Source organism: Mauremys mutica, chromosome 2, assembly GCF_020497125.1.
Source record: "Mauremys mutica isolate MM-2020 ecotype Southern chromosome 2, ASM2049712v1, whole genome shotgun sequence".
In the NCBI taxonomy this organism is placed as follows: domain Eukaryota; kingdom Metazoa; phylum Chordata; order Testudines; family Geoemydidae; genus Mauremys; species Mauremys mutica.
The window spans coordinates 13,085,139-13,099,223 of record NC_059073.1 but is presented as its reverse complement, the minus strand read 5'-3'; the positions used below and the strand labels follow the sequence as shown (position 1 = coordinate 13,099,223).

Sequence of the window (14,085 nt, the reverse complement as noted above, 5' to 3'; positions counted from 1 at the left end):
ACCCAAAAACAAGCTACACTTCTACCAGCCAGCCTCCCTCCTCAACAGAAACAGTAGCACTGAGGGACCGCTATTCCCTCTCCCCACACTGCCAACATCTGAATTTCAAAGAAGACCGACAGAGGAAATCTGGGAGCAAAGAACCCCTTCCTTCTGCCCCCTAGCCCTGTGCAGAGGCTTGGGGAGTCTTAAATTTTTTTTTCATGATCACCTCTGACAACAGCTGCTGCCCAGCTCAGAGGAGGGCCCCAAACAAAAGGAGATGGCTTCCTGACTCAAAAGTCAAAAACAGCAGCAGCTCTGCTGCTGCGCTGCTGGTAACCACCTTCTTACAGGACCTGCCAAAGAGCATTCCAGCAAGCTCCTCCAACAGAGCAGCACATAAGAGGGCTACACCTGCCCATCAGCTAAGAAAGTGTGTATAGTCAGTTTCAGAGTTCTGTCAAAAATACAAAGTAAGCAAAACCAAAGAGAATTATTTTTTTTTAAATAATTTGTTGGGCTAGTAAACTTAGGTGTTATTTGTAACAGTTTTTCTTCCAAGTTGCTGTGCAAGACACACACATACAAAAAGGGAAACTGACTATATACAACGCACTCAAATACACAAACTAACTAATGTTTTTCATTTGGTAACTTAAAATAGTAACATTTAAGGTTAATGTTCAAGTCTGTCATCTACTGTACAGCTTCCAGTGACGCAGAATGAATCAAGGCTGACCTCACAGAGAAGGATCTTCAGAGGGCTGCAGTTCACTGTATGTTTCATTGTTTGGATGGCTTCTTCACATTCAGATATCGTCTGTCCTCCATTTTCCAAGTGTGTAGGAGATAACTGCCACACCCATATGAGCTTCTGGTACAGTTCACTGTGATCCATCTCACATGGGATAGTGAAACCAAGTGGTTGGTCTGCAGGATCCATGTTCAGGTTTTGATTCTTGACCCTTATGTTTTACCCACAGCCTTCGCTGCTTGTCTTTTGATGACAGTCCTGAGGTTTTGACAGCTTTGGCAGCTAACCAGAAGGGGTTCTTAAGGCAGCATCTTGGGGTGCATTGGAGATCTTTGTAGATGCGCAAGTCTGAATTCGTTATTGTGTGGTCACAGTCACGTATTATTGCAGCTTCTCTTTGGGGGGATAGTGGTAAGATATGCATGAGGGCAGAGAGCCAGACTGTTGCTGTTGACTTCAGCACTCCTGTGACAATTCTCACAGTATTCAATTGCACACTGACAAGTTTTATATGTACACTACCATGCTGACAGGCAATATTCAGCTGCTGAGAAGACAAGGGAAAAAGTGACTGTCTACAAGGTGTGAGTATTTGTTCCCCAGCTGGTCCCCAATAGTTTGTGGATTATATTGTTCCTAATCTTTATTTTGGCAGCAGAATCCGTCAGGTGTAGTAGCCTCACATACCACCGATCCAGAACAACTGAGATATTTTGGGAAATCCTCGAGCCCGAGTTTGTTTTGCAGGAGGTGACACTCAAGCTCTTCTTTGCAGTGAACTTTTCAGTAAACTAACTGAAAAACATTTCCCCTAATCAAAACATTTCAACTACAGGAATTGTAACAATAGTGGGTAGAAAGCTTTATGAATAAATTTGATTTTTAAGTTGACAATGTCCCTTTAAATAGGTCCAATGCAGATATAGATTTTTCAGGTTAAAACAGTTTAGAGAGATATAACACAGAAACACATGTACATTCGACGTTTCAATGATGAAAAAAGCGTTCAGCAGTAGACATTTTTCTTTGCTTCAAGTGCCTTCTTTCTTCCTTGCTCATCTCCATTTCTCGGAAACCCCTATCAATGGCAGGCACCTTGCCATATCCAGTGCTGTGCAAATTGCTTTTGATATTGAGGATTTTATGATACTAGCACACAGAAAAACAAATGAGAGACATACTGGCTTGTACACCATTCAAAACACAGAATTCAGTGTTTGTGACAGGGAAAACACAATCAATAGTTTACAGCTTCTAAAGCAGAGATATAACAAAGGGAAAAGATTTATTTTTTTTAAATACAGCATTTAGAATATTACTGGGAAAAAAAAGCACAATGTACAATAGTGCCACACAATCCACTTTTTTCAAAACCAGTAAGTAACCAAAAATCTTTCTAGGAAAGAAAACCATACTTACTTAAGATGAACTTCAGTGCACTGTCGCTGGGGAGCAAAGCAGGCAATTGCCCAGACCTTAATTTCAATTCCAGTGTGAAACTGTTTATTCCTCATATCCCAAACCCCTTGAACTGGTGTAGCAATTGCTTTATTCTAGAAAGAGAGGAAGTGGTAAATGGGTAATACTTCCAAAAAAATCCCCAAGCCCCTGCTTCACTATAAGACTAGTCTATTCTATAGTCTCAAGTCTGTGTCAGTAGATTAAATATTAATTCAGTTGTTACGCAGATCACTATCCTTCCTATCATTACAACAACTTATGTTCAAGTATGTGAATCTAATAATTTGTGAAATTTAGGAAGAGACAATACAGTTTATTCAATTTTTGAATGCTTTTTTAAAAAAAATGCAAATCCCTTTATTTGTTACAATAAAAATCAACAGAATATATATGGGTAGTAAACGGGAAGAGTCATGAATGGCTGACAATTAATTAATAAATACATACATAAAAGCTTGCAGTTCTATAGCTACTTTCCAGGAGTTCAATACAGTTTGCAGGAATTAATTTAGCCTCACAACAGTCCAGTAAGATAGGCAAGCATCATTACCCATATTTTATAGATCAGTAAATTAAGGCACATAAAGGTCCAGGGATTCACACATGGTCACAGAGAAAATATGTGGAGATCCGAGAACAGGATCCTGGTTTCTGAACTCTCAGGCATACAGAAAAAAGTCTTTTCTTCCCTATGTAATACACACTACTGTGAGGAATTCGCTACAAGATCACTGGTTATATAGGCAACAGAAGATGAAGACTGAACTCAATCTCAGGATGGGAATTATCTTAACTGGTATGGATAGCTAGAAGTGTGAAGCTTTCCCTCAAACCTTTGACTGAAAATGCATTCTTCATGGTGTTTTGTTTTAATTTAAAATTGTACTGCAAGGTTTCATGAAAATCCATGATAAACTGGAAGATCAAGATATGTCCTCAAATTATGACCCTCACTGAAATTGTAGGGCAAACACTTCAATAACAAGGGTAGACACAGAGGCAGTAGCAGGAATAATGTGAGCAAAGGAGCAACCTATACATCCACTCCAGACCCCCTCAAAGCCCCAAACTCTAGCTTTTACTCTGTTTTATTTAGGTTCTTATACTGCACCCAGCAGCATGGTATCTGAGTACCTTCATTACCCCTTGTGACATCACAGACCACCCTCTATATCAACCTTTACCAAACTGTGGGTCCTGCCCACCAGTGGGTTGAGAGAAGGATCTAGCTTGGTCACCTGTCACTGCCCCCCATATCACCCCTTGCCTTAAACATACTCTCAAAGAATTCTGCTATCAGGGCTGTCCGGCATGTAGGGGATGGGGGAGGAGTTGGGAAAAGAGGAAGTTTGCCCAGGATGCCCAAACCAAGTGATGTTGCAACATGGTGCACCTCACTCAAATTTTGTTGTGATGGAGGGGTTGCTGGGCCAAATTCAAGTGATCCAGTGTGCAATGCCTGGAATGGGGGGCCAGGAGCTGCAGGGTGAGTGTGGGGTGGGCTCGCTCTCCAACCCTTTTCTCCCCACTCTGGGCCCCTCTAGCTAGTTGGGGCTGAAGTAGTAGGGCACAGGGATGGAAGAACGCAAGTGCCACAGATTACTGATTGGTACCTTTTGGGTGTTAGTATAATATAATAAATTTCAGAGCTGTTGAACAGTCACAACTCCAGGTAGAGTTTTCCTCAAGTCAAATAGAGCTTTGGGAATTTAGCATATCTGAAAATGAGACCTTGGGTGTCCTAAGTTGGGTACCCAAGAACAGAGGAACCCCAAATTAGAGGCCACTTCTAAAAAAGTTGGGCCTTAACTTTCCTGCCTTAGTTTCCACATCTGTACCATAGGGATAATATATCACAGGAGTGTTATAAAGGCTTAAATTAGTTCATGTGTGTAAAGTGACTTGACAATGACAAAAGTTATGTAAGTGCTAAGTATTATGGGGGCTCCCAATGGAGTTACACCAGGGCTGAATTGAAGCAATCATATTAAAGAAGTTGTCAACTACTACAAAGCAATCATCCCAGATACAGCAGCATCTTGGTTTACATACTCTGCCTCCATACAGGATTGAGGGAGGTTGTAGGACTCTCCCAGTCACATCAGTCATTTCATCTTTGACCATTATTCCAAATTCACGAACATAAGGATCAGTATTAAAACTTGCACTTCGCATCTAAAAAAAGAGAAAAGAAATTAATATTTCTACACAAGTGACCCACATTTTCAAAAGTATTTTCTAATTTTAGGGCCCACCTGGGACCTGAATTTTGGTTATGCCAAGAATTCACAGCTCCCATTATAACTCCACTTATAGGTATGATGCTCAATACTACCTAAAATTTGGTCCTGGATATCTGAAACAGGGCACCTAAAATTAGATGACTCTTGAAAATTGAGGGTGTTATAAATATTTTTAAGTGTCTCGTTAACTGACGACATGAGAAAGTGTTTTATAGTTTATTACAAACTGTGTTTATTATCTGTAATAAGCACTAGACAGTAGTTCTCATTAACTTCAACAGAAAAGCTTTGTTCCATGCTATACCTCTGTTCTCGCCACAGATAAACACAGCACTCACCAATTTGCTAATCTCTTCTTGACGGTCAGGTGCTGATCTGGCAGTTGCCCGTATCATAGTGGAAGTTTGATTGTCAGTCAGCTTCTTTATACACCTCTGTCCTGCCACTATGTTGCACACCTAAGGAAACCCGATACAAATTAAGTTAAAAATTCAGAAAATATCTGTTATACTTTTCTATATTTAGTCATGCAATGATTCCCTAAGCAGTAAGATAGCTGTAAGAGAAAACCTAAACACTTAGCTTGTGGGGGTTTTTTTCTTTCCAAGAATACAGTATTTTGATGAGTTTACTTGCCTCAAGAGGAAGGTATGTATGTTTCTGCTCCTGTCCAACTTGTAAACATGGAAGATGAGGATAGCGTAGAACCAACTTGTGCCTGTCCTTAAAATATTGAGCTACAGTGCATTCAACTGTTTGTCCACTCTCCTGCTGAAGTGGGAATCTATAGGAAACCAAATGTGAAAATCAATCATTTTACCAACAATACGTTCCCAAACTTTCTCCTAATATATTTTAGCACAATGAAAGGCCCCATGAAAGCATGTGTGTATCGTGCGAGAGAGAGAGAGAGAACAATACACCTCTACCTCGATATAACGTGACCCGATATAACACAAATTCGGATATAACGCGGTAAAGCAGTGCTCGGAGGGGGGGGGGCGGGGCTGCGCACTCCAGTGGATCAAAGCAAGGTCGATATAACGCTAGAGTCCCACCGCCATGGGTGGGGAAGGGGTCAAAGCCCAAGGGCTTCAGCCCCAGCCAGGGGGCCTGTAACTTGAGTTGCGCTGCCCAGTGGGCTTCGGCCATGAGCCACAGCAAGTCTAAGCCAGCCCCACTGACCCTATTAAAATGGGATCGGGACCCACTTTGGGGTCCCGACCCACAGTTTGAGAACCACTGACCTATAATAAAAAACAGCGTATCTTAGGGAGCAGTCTACACTTACAATCTTCATCCCTCTTTTCTTGGAACAAAAACAGAGTGCATTGCTTTTATTGCCTGGATCCCTTAAGATCTAAAGCAAACATCCAGAAAATGGCCATCTGAACACCCTGACTGAAAATCACTGTAATGGCGTATATCTCCATTCCCACGCCATGGGAAATAATGGATCTACAATAAGATGTAGTACTGGAGGAGTTAACGGCAAGTCAGTCAGAAAAAACAGCTCTTCATAAACCTATATATTGTTAAACAAAATACATAGACAAGAACGGTGGTATAAGTCTCTCACATCTGTGAAACATTTCACATGTAACCTGCCCAACACCAAGAGATTGAACTACATCTCCTAAGAACAGTTTAAGTGAGGGTCTGTCAGAAGTAAAATATTATAGGAATTTTAGTGTTGCGATATAAACGTACCAAATGCAACTTAATTCTACTTCACTAATTTAAGATATTAATATAAATTAGTGGAATTCTGACAAAGCTTTAAGACTATGTTGCTTTAAAATGAAAAAAAAAAGTGTGTGTGTGTGTGTGTGTGTATATATATATTACTTATCACATGTTTTATTACCACTGAAAAAATAGGAAGAAGCTCAACAACAGAACAGTTAACTATCAGTAGCTGTTGATATTGTTCAGGTGTCCTATAGAAAAAAAATGCTGATTGCAGCCTCATTCTTTCCACTTCTTTTAATACCACATAGCAATATATATGCATATTTTGAAGTTACTCACAAGACTTTTAAATAAAGAATTCCAAAAATAAAAGAGGAGCAAATTGATAAATATTAGTGCCACGAGAAGCACCAACATTTAGAAGAACAGCTTGCAAAATTTTTGGCTGTTAGAGACAACAGAGTGTAATTCTCACTTATACGTATGTAAATCAGCTGTAATTATACTAGTGTAAATGAAAAGAAAATCGGATCCGTATGTTGCAGAGGTAACATTCACCCTACATAAAAGAGTATCACTTTCTTACTAGCCAATTTTAGTATATGGTGCTGCAAAAGTCAATGTCATCAATGGGTTTTCTATTCCTGCACAAGTGGGGAAATCCAAAAGGGGCGAAAGAAAAATTTCAGGCGTGAACAGCCAGTAGGACCAGATTGAAAAGGGTAACTGAGATACCACAAAAGTTCACCTTATTAGTAAAAATATAATTAAAAAACAGAAAAGGGAGAGATTAGTTTGATGTCTATTTTTAGTATAGTTTATTCTTCAGTGCTTGAGACATGTGACAACTGAAAGTATCGTTATACTGTGACAGCTTCCTATGCTGGTATACGCCAGTAAGGCAGGTTGATAGCTTTCCATGAGAAGAACTGGACCAGATATCTATACATTTAAAGATATTCACCATACCATTTTAAAATACTATATGAGCAAATGAAAAAACAAACATATTTTACGTTTGGTGACTTGCTGGCCGTCTGGTGACATTGCACACTCGGTATTTTCTCTTCATTTGCCCACAGTGTGTTATCTCCACCTTTAGACCTAACAATATGAAAACATGTATTACTATTTCATTTCTTCAAAACCATTTTCAATCATTTAAATCTTTGGTTACTTTTGTTCTGCTATTACAGTCTTGTTATAATTTATAAGTAATTAGGAATTCTTTATTTTTTGGACTATTCAAGTACTGTACTATGCATGCTCAATAAACACAGAAGTTAAAATCCTTCTCAAAACTTAAATTAAAAAAAAGGTGGGTAATGCAGCAAGTTTTCCTTTTAAATTTCCTTTCTTCTTTTTACACGTTTCCCCCACTTACGGATACTAGCATTTGGTAGTAGAGATTGGGGGGATGTCTTGGCTAAAAAATGTACAAAACCAGTTGCTATAAATGGGTTGATTGTTGCACTGCAATTCTAGAATTAGCATCCATTCATTCTCTCTAATTTCTCACACAGAAATAAAATTACTGTAAAGGAGCAAAATATATTTTCAGTTCAACTGTTAATGAAACACTGAAGACCAGATTCTCTAAGGAAAGGAGCTGTAAAATGTCAGCTACCTCAAGGATTTTAATGGCTTCTCAGTATTCATGGAGACGTTGGAAAAGTGTTAGTTCTCATAGGGAAATTATTTAATATGTCCCTCATGATCTGTATTACATATAATTTCACTCAAGTAATCAACATTTTTCCACATATAAATCAATTTATTAACTAGGGTTACCAGATAGCAACTGTGAAAAACCAGGAAGGCGCCTATATAAGAAAAAGTCCTCAAAAACAGGACTGTCCCTTTAAAAATGGGACATCTGGTCACCCTATCATTAACCCACTTAATCATAGACTCATAGAATATCAGGTTTGGAAGGGACCTCAGGAGGTCATCTAGTCCAACCCCCTATTTAAAGCTGGACCAGTTCCCAACTAAATCATTCCAGCCAGGGCTTTGTCAAGCCTGTCCTTAAAAACCTCTAAGGAAGGAGATTCCACCACCTCCATAGGTAACCCATTCCAGTGCTTCACCACACTCCTAGTGAAAAAGTTTTTCCTAATATCCAACCTAAACCTCCCCCACTGCAACTTGAGACCATTACTCCTTCTTCTGTCATATGCTACCACTGAGAACAGTCTAGATCCATCCTCTTTGGAACCCCGTTTCAGGTAGTTGAAAGCAGCTATCAAATCCCCCCTCATTCTCCTCTTCTGCAGACTAAACAATCCCAGTTCCCTCAGCCTCTCCTCATAAGTCATGTGCTTCGGCCCCCAATCATTTTTGTTGCCCTCCGCTGGACTCTTTCCAATTTTTCCACATCCTTCTTGTAGTGTGGGGCCCAAAACCGGACACAGTACTCCAGATGAGGCCTCACCAATGTCGAATAGAGGAGAATGATCAGTAGCAATGCCTCTACTTATACTGCCCAAAATGCCATTAGCCTTCTTGGCAACAAAGGCACACTGTTGACTCATATCCAGCTTCTTGTCCACTGTAACCCCTAGATCCTTTTTGCAGAACTGCTTCCTAGCCATTCAGTCCCTAGTCTGTAACAGTGAATGGGATTCTTCCATCCTAAGTACAGGATTCTGCACTTGTCCTTGCTGAACCTCATCAGGCTTCTTTTGGCCCAATCCTCCAATTTGTCTAGGTCCCTCTGTATCCTATCCCTACCCTCCAGCGTATCTACCACTCCTCCAAGTTTAGTGTCATCAGCAAATCTGCTGAGTGCAGTCCACACCATCCTCCAGATCATTAATGAAGATATTGAACAAAACCGGCCCCAGGATCGACCCTTGGGGCACTCCGCTTGAAACCGGCTGCCAACTAGACATGGAGCCGTTGATCACTACCCATTGAGCATGATGATCTAGTCAGCTTTCTATCCACCTTATAGTCCTTTCATCCAGCCCATACTACTTTAACTTGCTAGCAAGAATACTGTGGGAGACCGTATCAAAAGCTTTGCTAAAGTCAAGGAATAACACATCCACTGCTTTCCCCTCATCCACAGAGCCAGTTATCTCCTCATAGAAGGCAATTAGGCTAGTCAGGCATGACTTGCCCTTGGTGAATCCATGCTGACTGTTCCTGATCACTTTCCTCTCCTCTAAGCGCTTCAGAATTGACTCCTTGAGGACCTGCTCCATGATTTTTCCAGGGACTGAGGTGAGGCTAACTGGCCTGTAGTTCCCCAGATCCTCCTCCTTCCCTTTTTTAAAGATGGGCACTACATTAGCCTTTTTCCAGTCATTCGGGACCTCCCCCAATTGCCATGAGTTTTCAAAGATAATGGCCAATGGCTCTGCAATCACATCCGCCAACTCCTTTAGCACGCTCGGATGCAGCACATCCAGCTCCATGGACTTGTGCTCGTCCAGTTTTTCTAAATAGTTCCGAACCACTTCTTTGTCCACAGAGGGCTGGTCACCTTCTCCCCATACTGTGCTACCCAGTGCAGCAGTATGGGAGCTGATCTTGTTTGTGAAGACAGAGGCAAAAAAAGCATTGAGTACACTAGCTTAACTTAACCAGTTACTAAACAGGATCATTCAAACTTGCAGCAATAAAAAACTTACTATCTACTAAATAACACCGGTTAAAGATTCATAAAAGTTCTGCTTGGTAAGAATCCTGAATGATATCCCAAACCAGTAAAACAGAACAAACCTTTGTTTGTCTAGAATTAAAGAACAAGCATTACAAATCCAGGAAATTCAGAGGTAAGAAACTTAAAAGTCCAAACATTTGAAAGTAAGAAAATGCACAGTTAAGGCACTCAAAGAACTGTAACTCTACCACTGTGGAAGTGTCCAGGACACAGATGGAAGGCGGGGGAGGCAGACAACCTCATCATTCATAGAAGTTTTATGTCAACAGTGACTACAAATACAAATATATGCTTTACAGGAAGTCAAACTAGATGATCACAATGGTCTCTTCTGGCCCTAGAATCTACAAATATACCCTTAATCAGACAGTGGCTGTGCAAATTCCAGCCTTTATACAGCCATACCCTCTGCACAGAAAGGGACACACACATTTTTTATTTCAAATTATTAAAAAATAAAAAAAAATTCTACCCCAGACTCTAGGCACCCATGGACACAAGGCAATTGGATTGTGTTTTTAATTAAGACAAAAATAGCAGCAACAAAAAATTTCAAAAGCTTTTTACCACCCAGAAGCCAGCCAATTAACCTGAACTTTCCCCATTTCGCTACAAACTTAGGTCAATGGAAACTGCCTTACGTCGACCTAATAACGTATGTGTCTACACTACCAGCTTCCTTCCACCAACCTAACTCACCTGTAACATCAACTTAATTACTCCACCTCTGTGAGAGATACAGCCCTTAATTCAATGCTGGTGGGTCGACACTGAGGCAGTATAGATGCAGTGTTGTGTAAGTCAACTGAATTGGCCTCCTAGGAAATTCTCATTTCCTGTTTGATCAGCCTAGAGAGCTCGCCAGCTCAGCTGATCATGGCAACTCAACGTCCCAACACGCTCCAGCCTGGAGTACACAGGAGGTGGTAGATCTTACTGGACTGTGGGGAGAAGAGGCTGTGCAGGCTCAGCTCTGACCCAGCCAAAGAAACAGACATCTATGAAAAGATTGTGCGGGGCCTGGGTCAGAAAAGCTACACCAGGGACATGTAGCAGTGCCGCTTGAAAAATCAAAGAACGTCAGCAGGCATACCAGAAGACAAGGGATGCAAACAGACATGCTGCTTCTACAATGAACTGCATGTGATTTTTGGCGACAACCTCACCACTACCCCCAAACACAGTGTGGATACCTCCTAGGAGTCTGAGTTCCTGGCCATCTCAGGCAACAACGAGGAAGACATTCTGGACAAGGAAGAGGAGGAGGAGGAGAATGGGAGACAGGCGAGCGGTGAATCCATTCTTCCTGAGAGCCAGGAACTATTTCTAACCCCAGAGCCCAGCCGGTCCAGGATAGCATGGTGGCCAAGTGTGATGCTGGTGAAGGCACCTCTGCAATTCCAGTTAAACTACAGGAGTTACATGCTCTTATATTTTATGTTTAATATGAAGAATGAGGTACAGTTGGTATCTGCTTCCCAGTGACCTCTCCAGCTAGGTGGAGGGGGCCCCCTGGAAAAGACCATTTATGTGCACAGGGATGGCCCAGGAATCCTCCATGGAGATCTCTGGGAAACTTTCATGGAGGTACTCCGCAATACTTTGCAGAAGCTTTCTGGGGAGGGCTGCCTTATTTCTTTCCACCATGGTAGGACACTTTCCCACGCCACTCCAGTATTAATTCTGTTGGCATCACTGTGGTACACAGCATAGCAGCATAAGGACCATGTCTGTACCCAGACACTTGCAGCATCTGCTCCCTTGCCACCTCTGTTACCCTCAGGAGATTGATATCACATAGGGTCACCTAGGGAAAATAGGAAGTTTTCATTACAAGTGCTCATACCACAAACAAAAGAGCACGTGACCCCCACCCATGGTGACTTCTGGATTCCTCAACCATCGTTTCCCTAACATGCCAGTGGCTTGGTTGGCAAGGATCAGTGTTGACCTCAGATTCTGCAAGTCCAGAGCAACTATTACAGCAGTGTTAAGGGAAGGGGGGGTGGGCTCCTTGTGTTCTCTTGTGGCCGCAACACCTGCCCCCCAAGAGCTGCCTTGGACAAAGACCACAATTTGGGAGGCTTAATGTTGGTCCATGTTCTCAAAGCAGCGTCCATCTTGCTAGGGGGAGGGGGCATTGTCCACCTGTGTTCCTGACGCAGGTTTCCCACAAATTGTAGCACAATCCCCATTTCCCATGCTGCTAGGCCATACTCACCATGGCTGGAACAGCAAACCGTTTATCTGAATAGCTAGGGATGCTGATTATGTTCTGGCTTGCACTTGAGTGTAATAAGGGGAGTGTTTTTTAAATAGCAACCTTGCACTTGACCCAGGGTATGCACTCACAATGGTTGACTTGTGCTTTGACATGCCTTCCAATGGAAAGCTCGGCCTCCAGCACATCCTCCACACTGGTGGAGAGGCTTTCGCAGATTAGAAGAGAACACATGATGATGTTCAATGAAATAATGAATGCCTTTGGGATAGCTAACATGGAGCCAAGAGCCTGGAAGATTTCATTGTCTGAAAAACTGGACACAGAGAGGAGGAGAACATCCCAGAAGCATGAGCGTGCCACACAGGATGAGACACGGCAGATTATGATGGACCAGACATGTTGAAGTATCTGGTTGAGCTTCAAAAAAAAAAAAAAACCCTCGAAGCTAGACTCCCTTTGCAGCCCCTGAAGAACTGCCTGCAAGCATCACCCTGTTCCCAATCCTCCTCCCCGAACCATTTCAGGAGGCAGGGGATAGGAGGAGGAGTTCAATATCCCTTCCACTCAACACTGGTTGTGAGTTCAATCCTTGAGGGGAGCCGGGGGCCATTTAGAGATTTGGGGCAAAAATCTGTCTGGGTATAGGTCCCTCTTTGAGCAGGGGGTTGGACTAGATGACCTCCTGAGGTCCCTTCCAACCCTGATATTCTATGGACACTGGCGAGGGTACTAAGAACAAAATGCAGCCATTTGAAGACCTTTGATGGGCAAGACTTCTGTGCTTTCAAAGACAAGATGACCTAGCTTCTCTCAATTTTATCACACCATTTGCCAGAGGTTAAATTATTTTCCTGTTCTTTATGTTTGTGCAATAAAAGTCAATGTTTCAATAATGAAATGCTCTTTATTCCAATCATGTGGGTTTGATGGGCAGGAGGATACAAGGAAACTGATGCAACGGAGGGGATGGTACGGGGAGGCACAATGCAGATAAGCAGTGCACATTAATGTAGCTCATTACTGAAGTCTCCCGGAGACACAGAGCTCCTTGGTGGGCTCTTCTTATTGCCCTGGTATCTGGTGCTCAAAACTAACTGCCAACCTATCTACTTCCACGCTGCACCCCTGTGGAAACTTCTCTCCCTTGCCTCAGAGATATTATGGAGCACACAGCAGGCAGTGATAACCATGATAACTCCACTAACACAATGAGCATGGTGGGGACACACCCAACCGACTTAATGACTGCAGCAGCTAGATGTCGACTTACATTAAGTCGACTTAACTTTGTAATGTGGACATGCCCTAAAGAGCATGTGTGATCTTCAAATGGTGTTCCTTTTGTGTTTCAACTCACATGCCCTGGGGTAATTTTGAAATAACACATGATCAAATGATTGGGTGGAGGTCAGGTGGGAGAAACTGGGGGAATTTCAGAAGACTGTGAATAACAATAGGAGCAAGTGTTCCTAACAACTGATTTAATGCTTTTAGAAATGGGTTAAGAACACAGGTCCAAATTCATCTCTGGAATAAACTTCAATGAAACCGAACACACACAAAGGATTTGTTTTTACTAGTCTAGACAATGAGGTTCAGCTGGGATCAGCTAAAACAGGCTGTGTAACCCTTATCTAAACTAGACCATTTTTACTAGTTTAGACAAATCTAAAGGGTCAAGTTTATACCAGTCAAACTAGCTTAAAGGCAATGAGGCGCTGTTTACACACAAACTTGCACCGCATTAAACTGGTTTCGTCCAATCAGTTTAGTTGAACTGGTGTAAACCCCTGTGTTGATATTCATTTCAATGTAGCTTTAATCTGTTCCTAATTAACTTTTGCTAAACCAAATAAGCCCGGTTTAAACCAAAGGAAGAGTGCCCATAAAGCCTTTTGCACTGGTTTAAGTAAATCAGTTTAAAACCACATATTTTAGCTAAATTAATGCAACTCTATCTGTAGACAAGCTCTCATTGACTTCACTAAAATGATATCAAAAATAAATCTGGGTGCACATTCCTACAGCAGGAGGAAAAAACAGGATGGTTGAGGACTGA

General features: G+C 41.8%; 1 protein-coding gene across 4 annotated transcripts in view; it reads right to left on the bottom strand.

Annotated features, from left to right (window-relative positions):
- The window catches only part of AGO2 (argonaute RISC catalytic component 2), a 122,855-nt gene that overhangs the window by 27,501 nt on the left and 81,269 nt on the right, over window positions 1–14,085 (bottom strand). For all 4 annotated transcript variants that reach the window (XM_045007412.1, XM_045007413.1, XM_045007415.1 and 1 more), the window contains 5 exons: window positions 7,149–7,236; window positions 5,077–5,224; window positions 4,779–4,898; window positions 4,250–4,372; window positions 2,156–2,289 (listed from right to left, as the gene is read on the bottom strand). In XM_045007412.1, coding sequence (XP_044863347.1) covers window positions 2,156–2,289; window positions 4,250–4,372; window positions 4,779–4,898; window positions 5,077–5,224; window positions 7,149–7,236 — 613 coding nt within the window. The remainder of the gene's footprint in view (window positions 1–2,155; window positions 2,290–4,249; window positions 4,373–4,778; window positions 4,899–5,076; window positions 5,225–7,148; window positions 7,237–14,085) is intronic.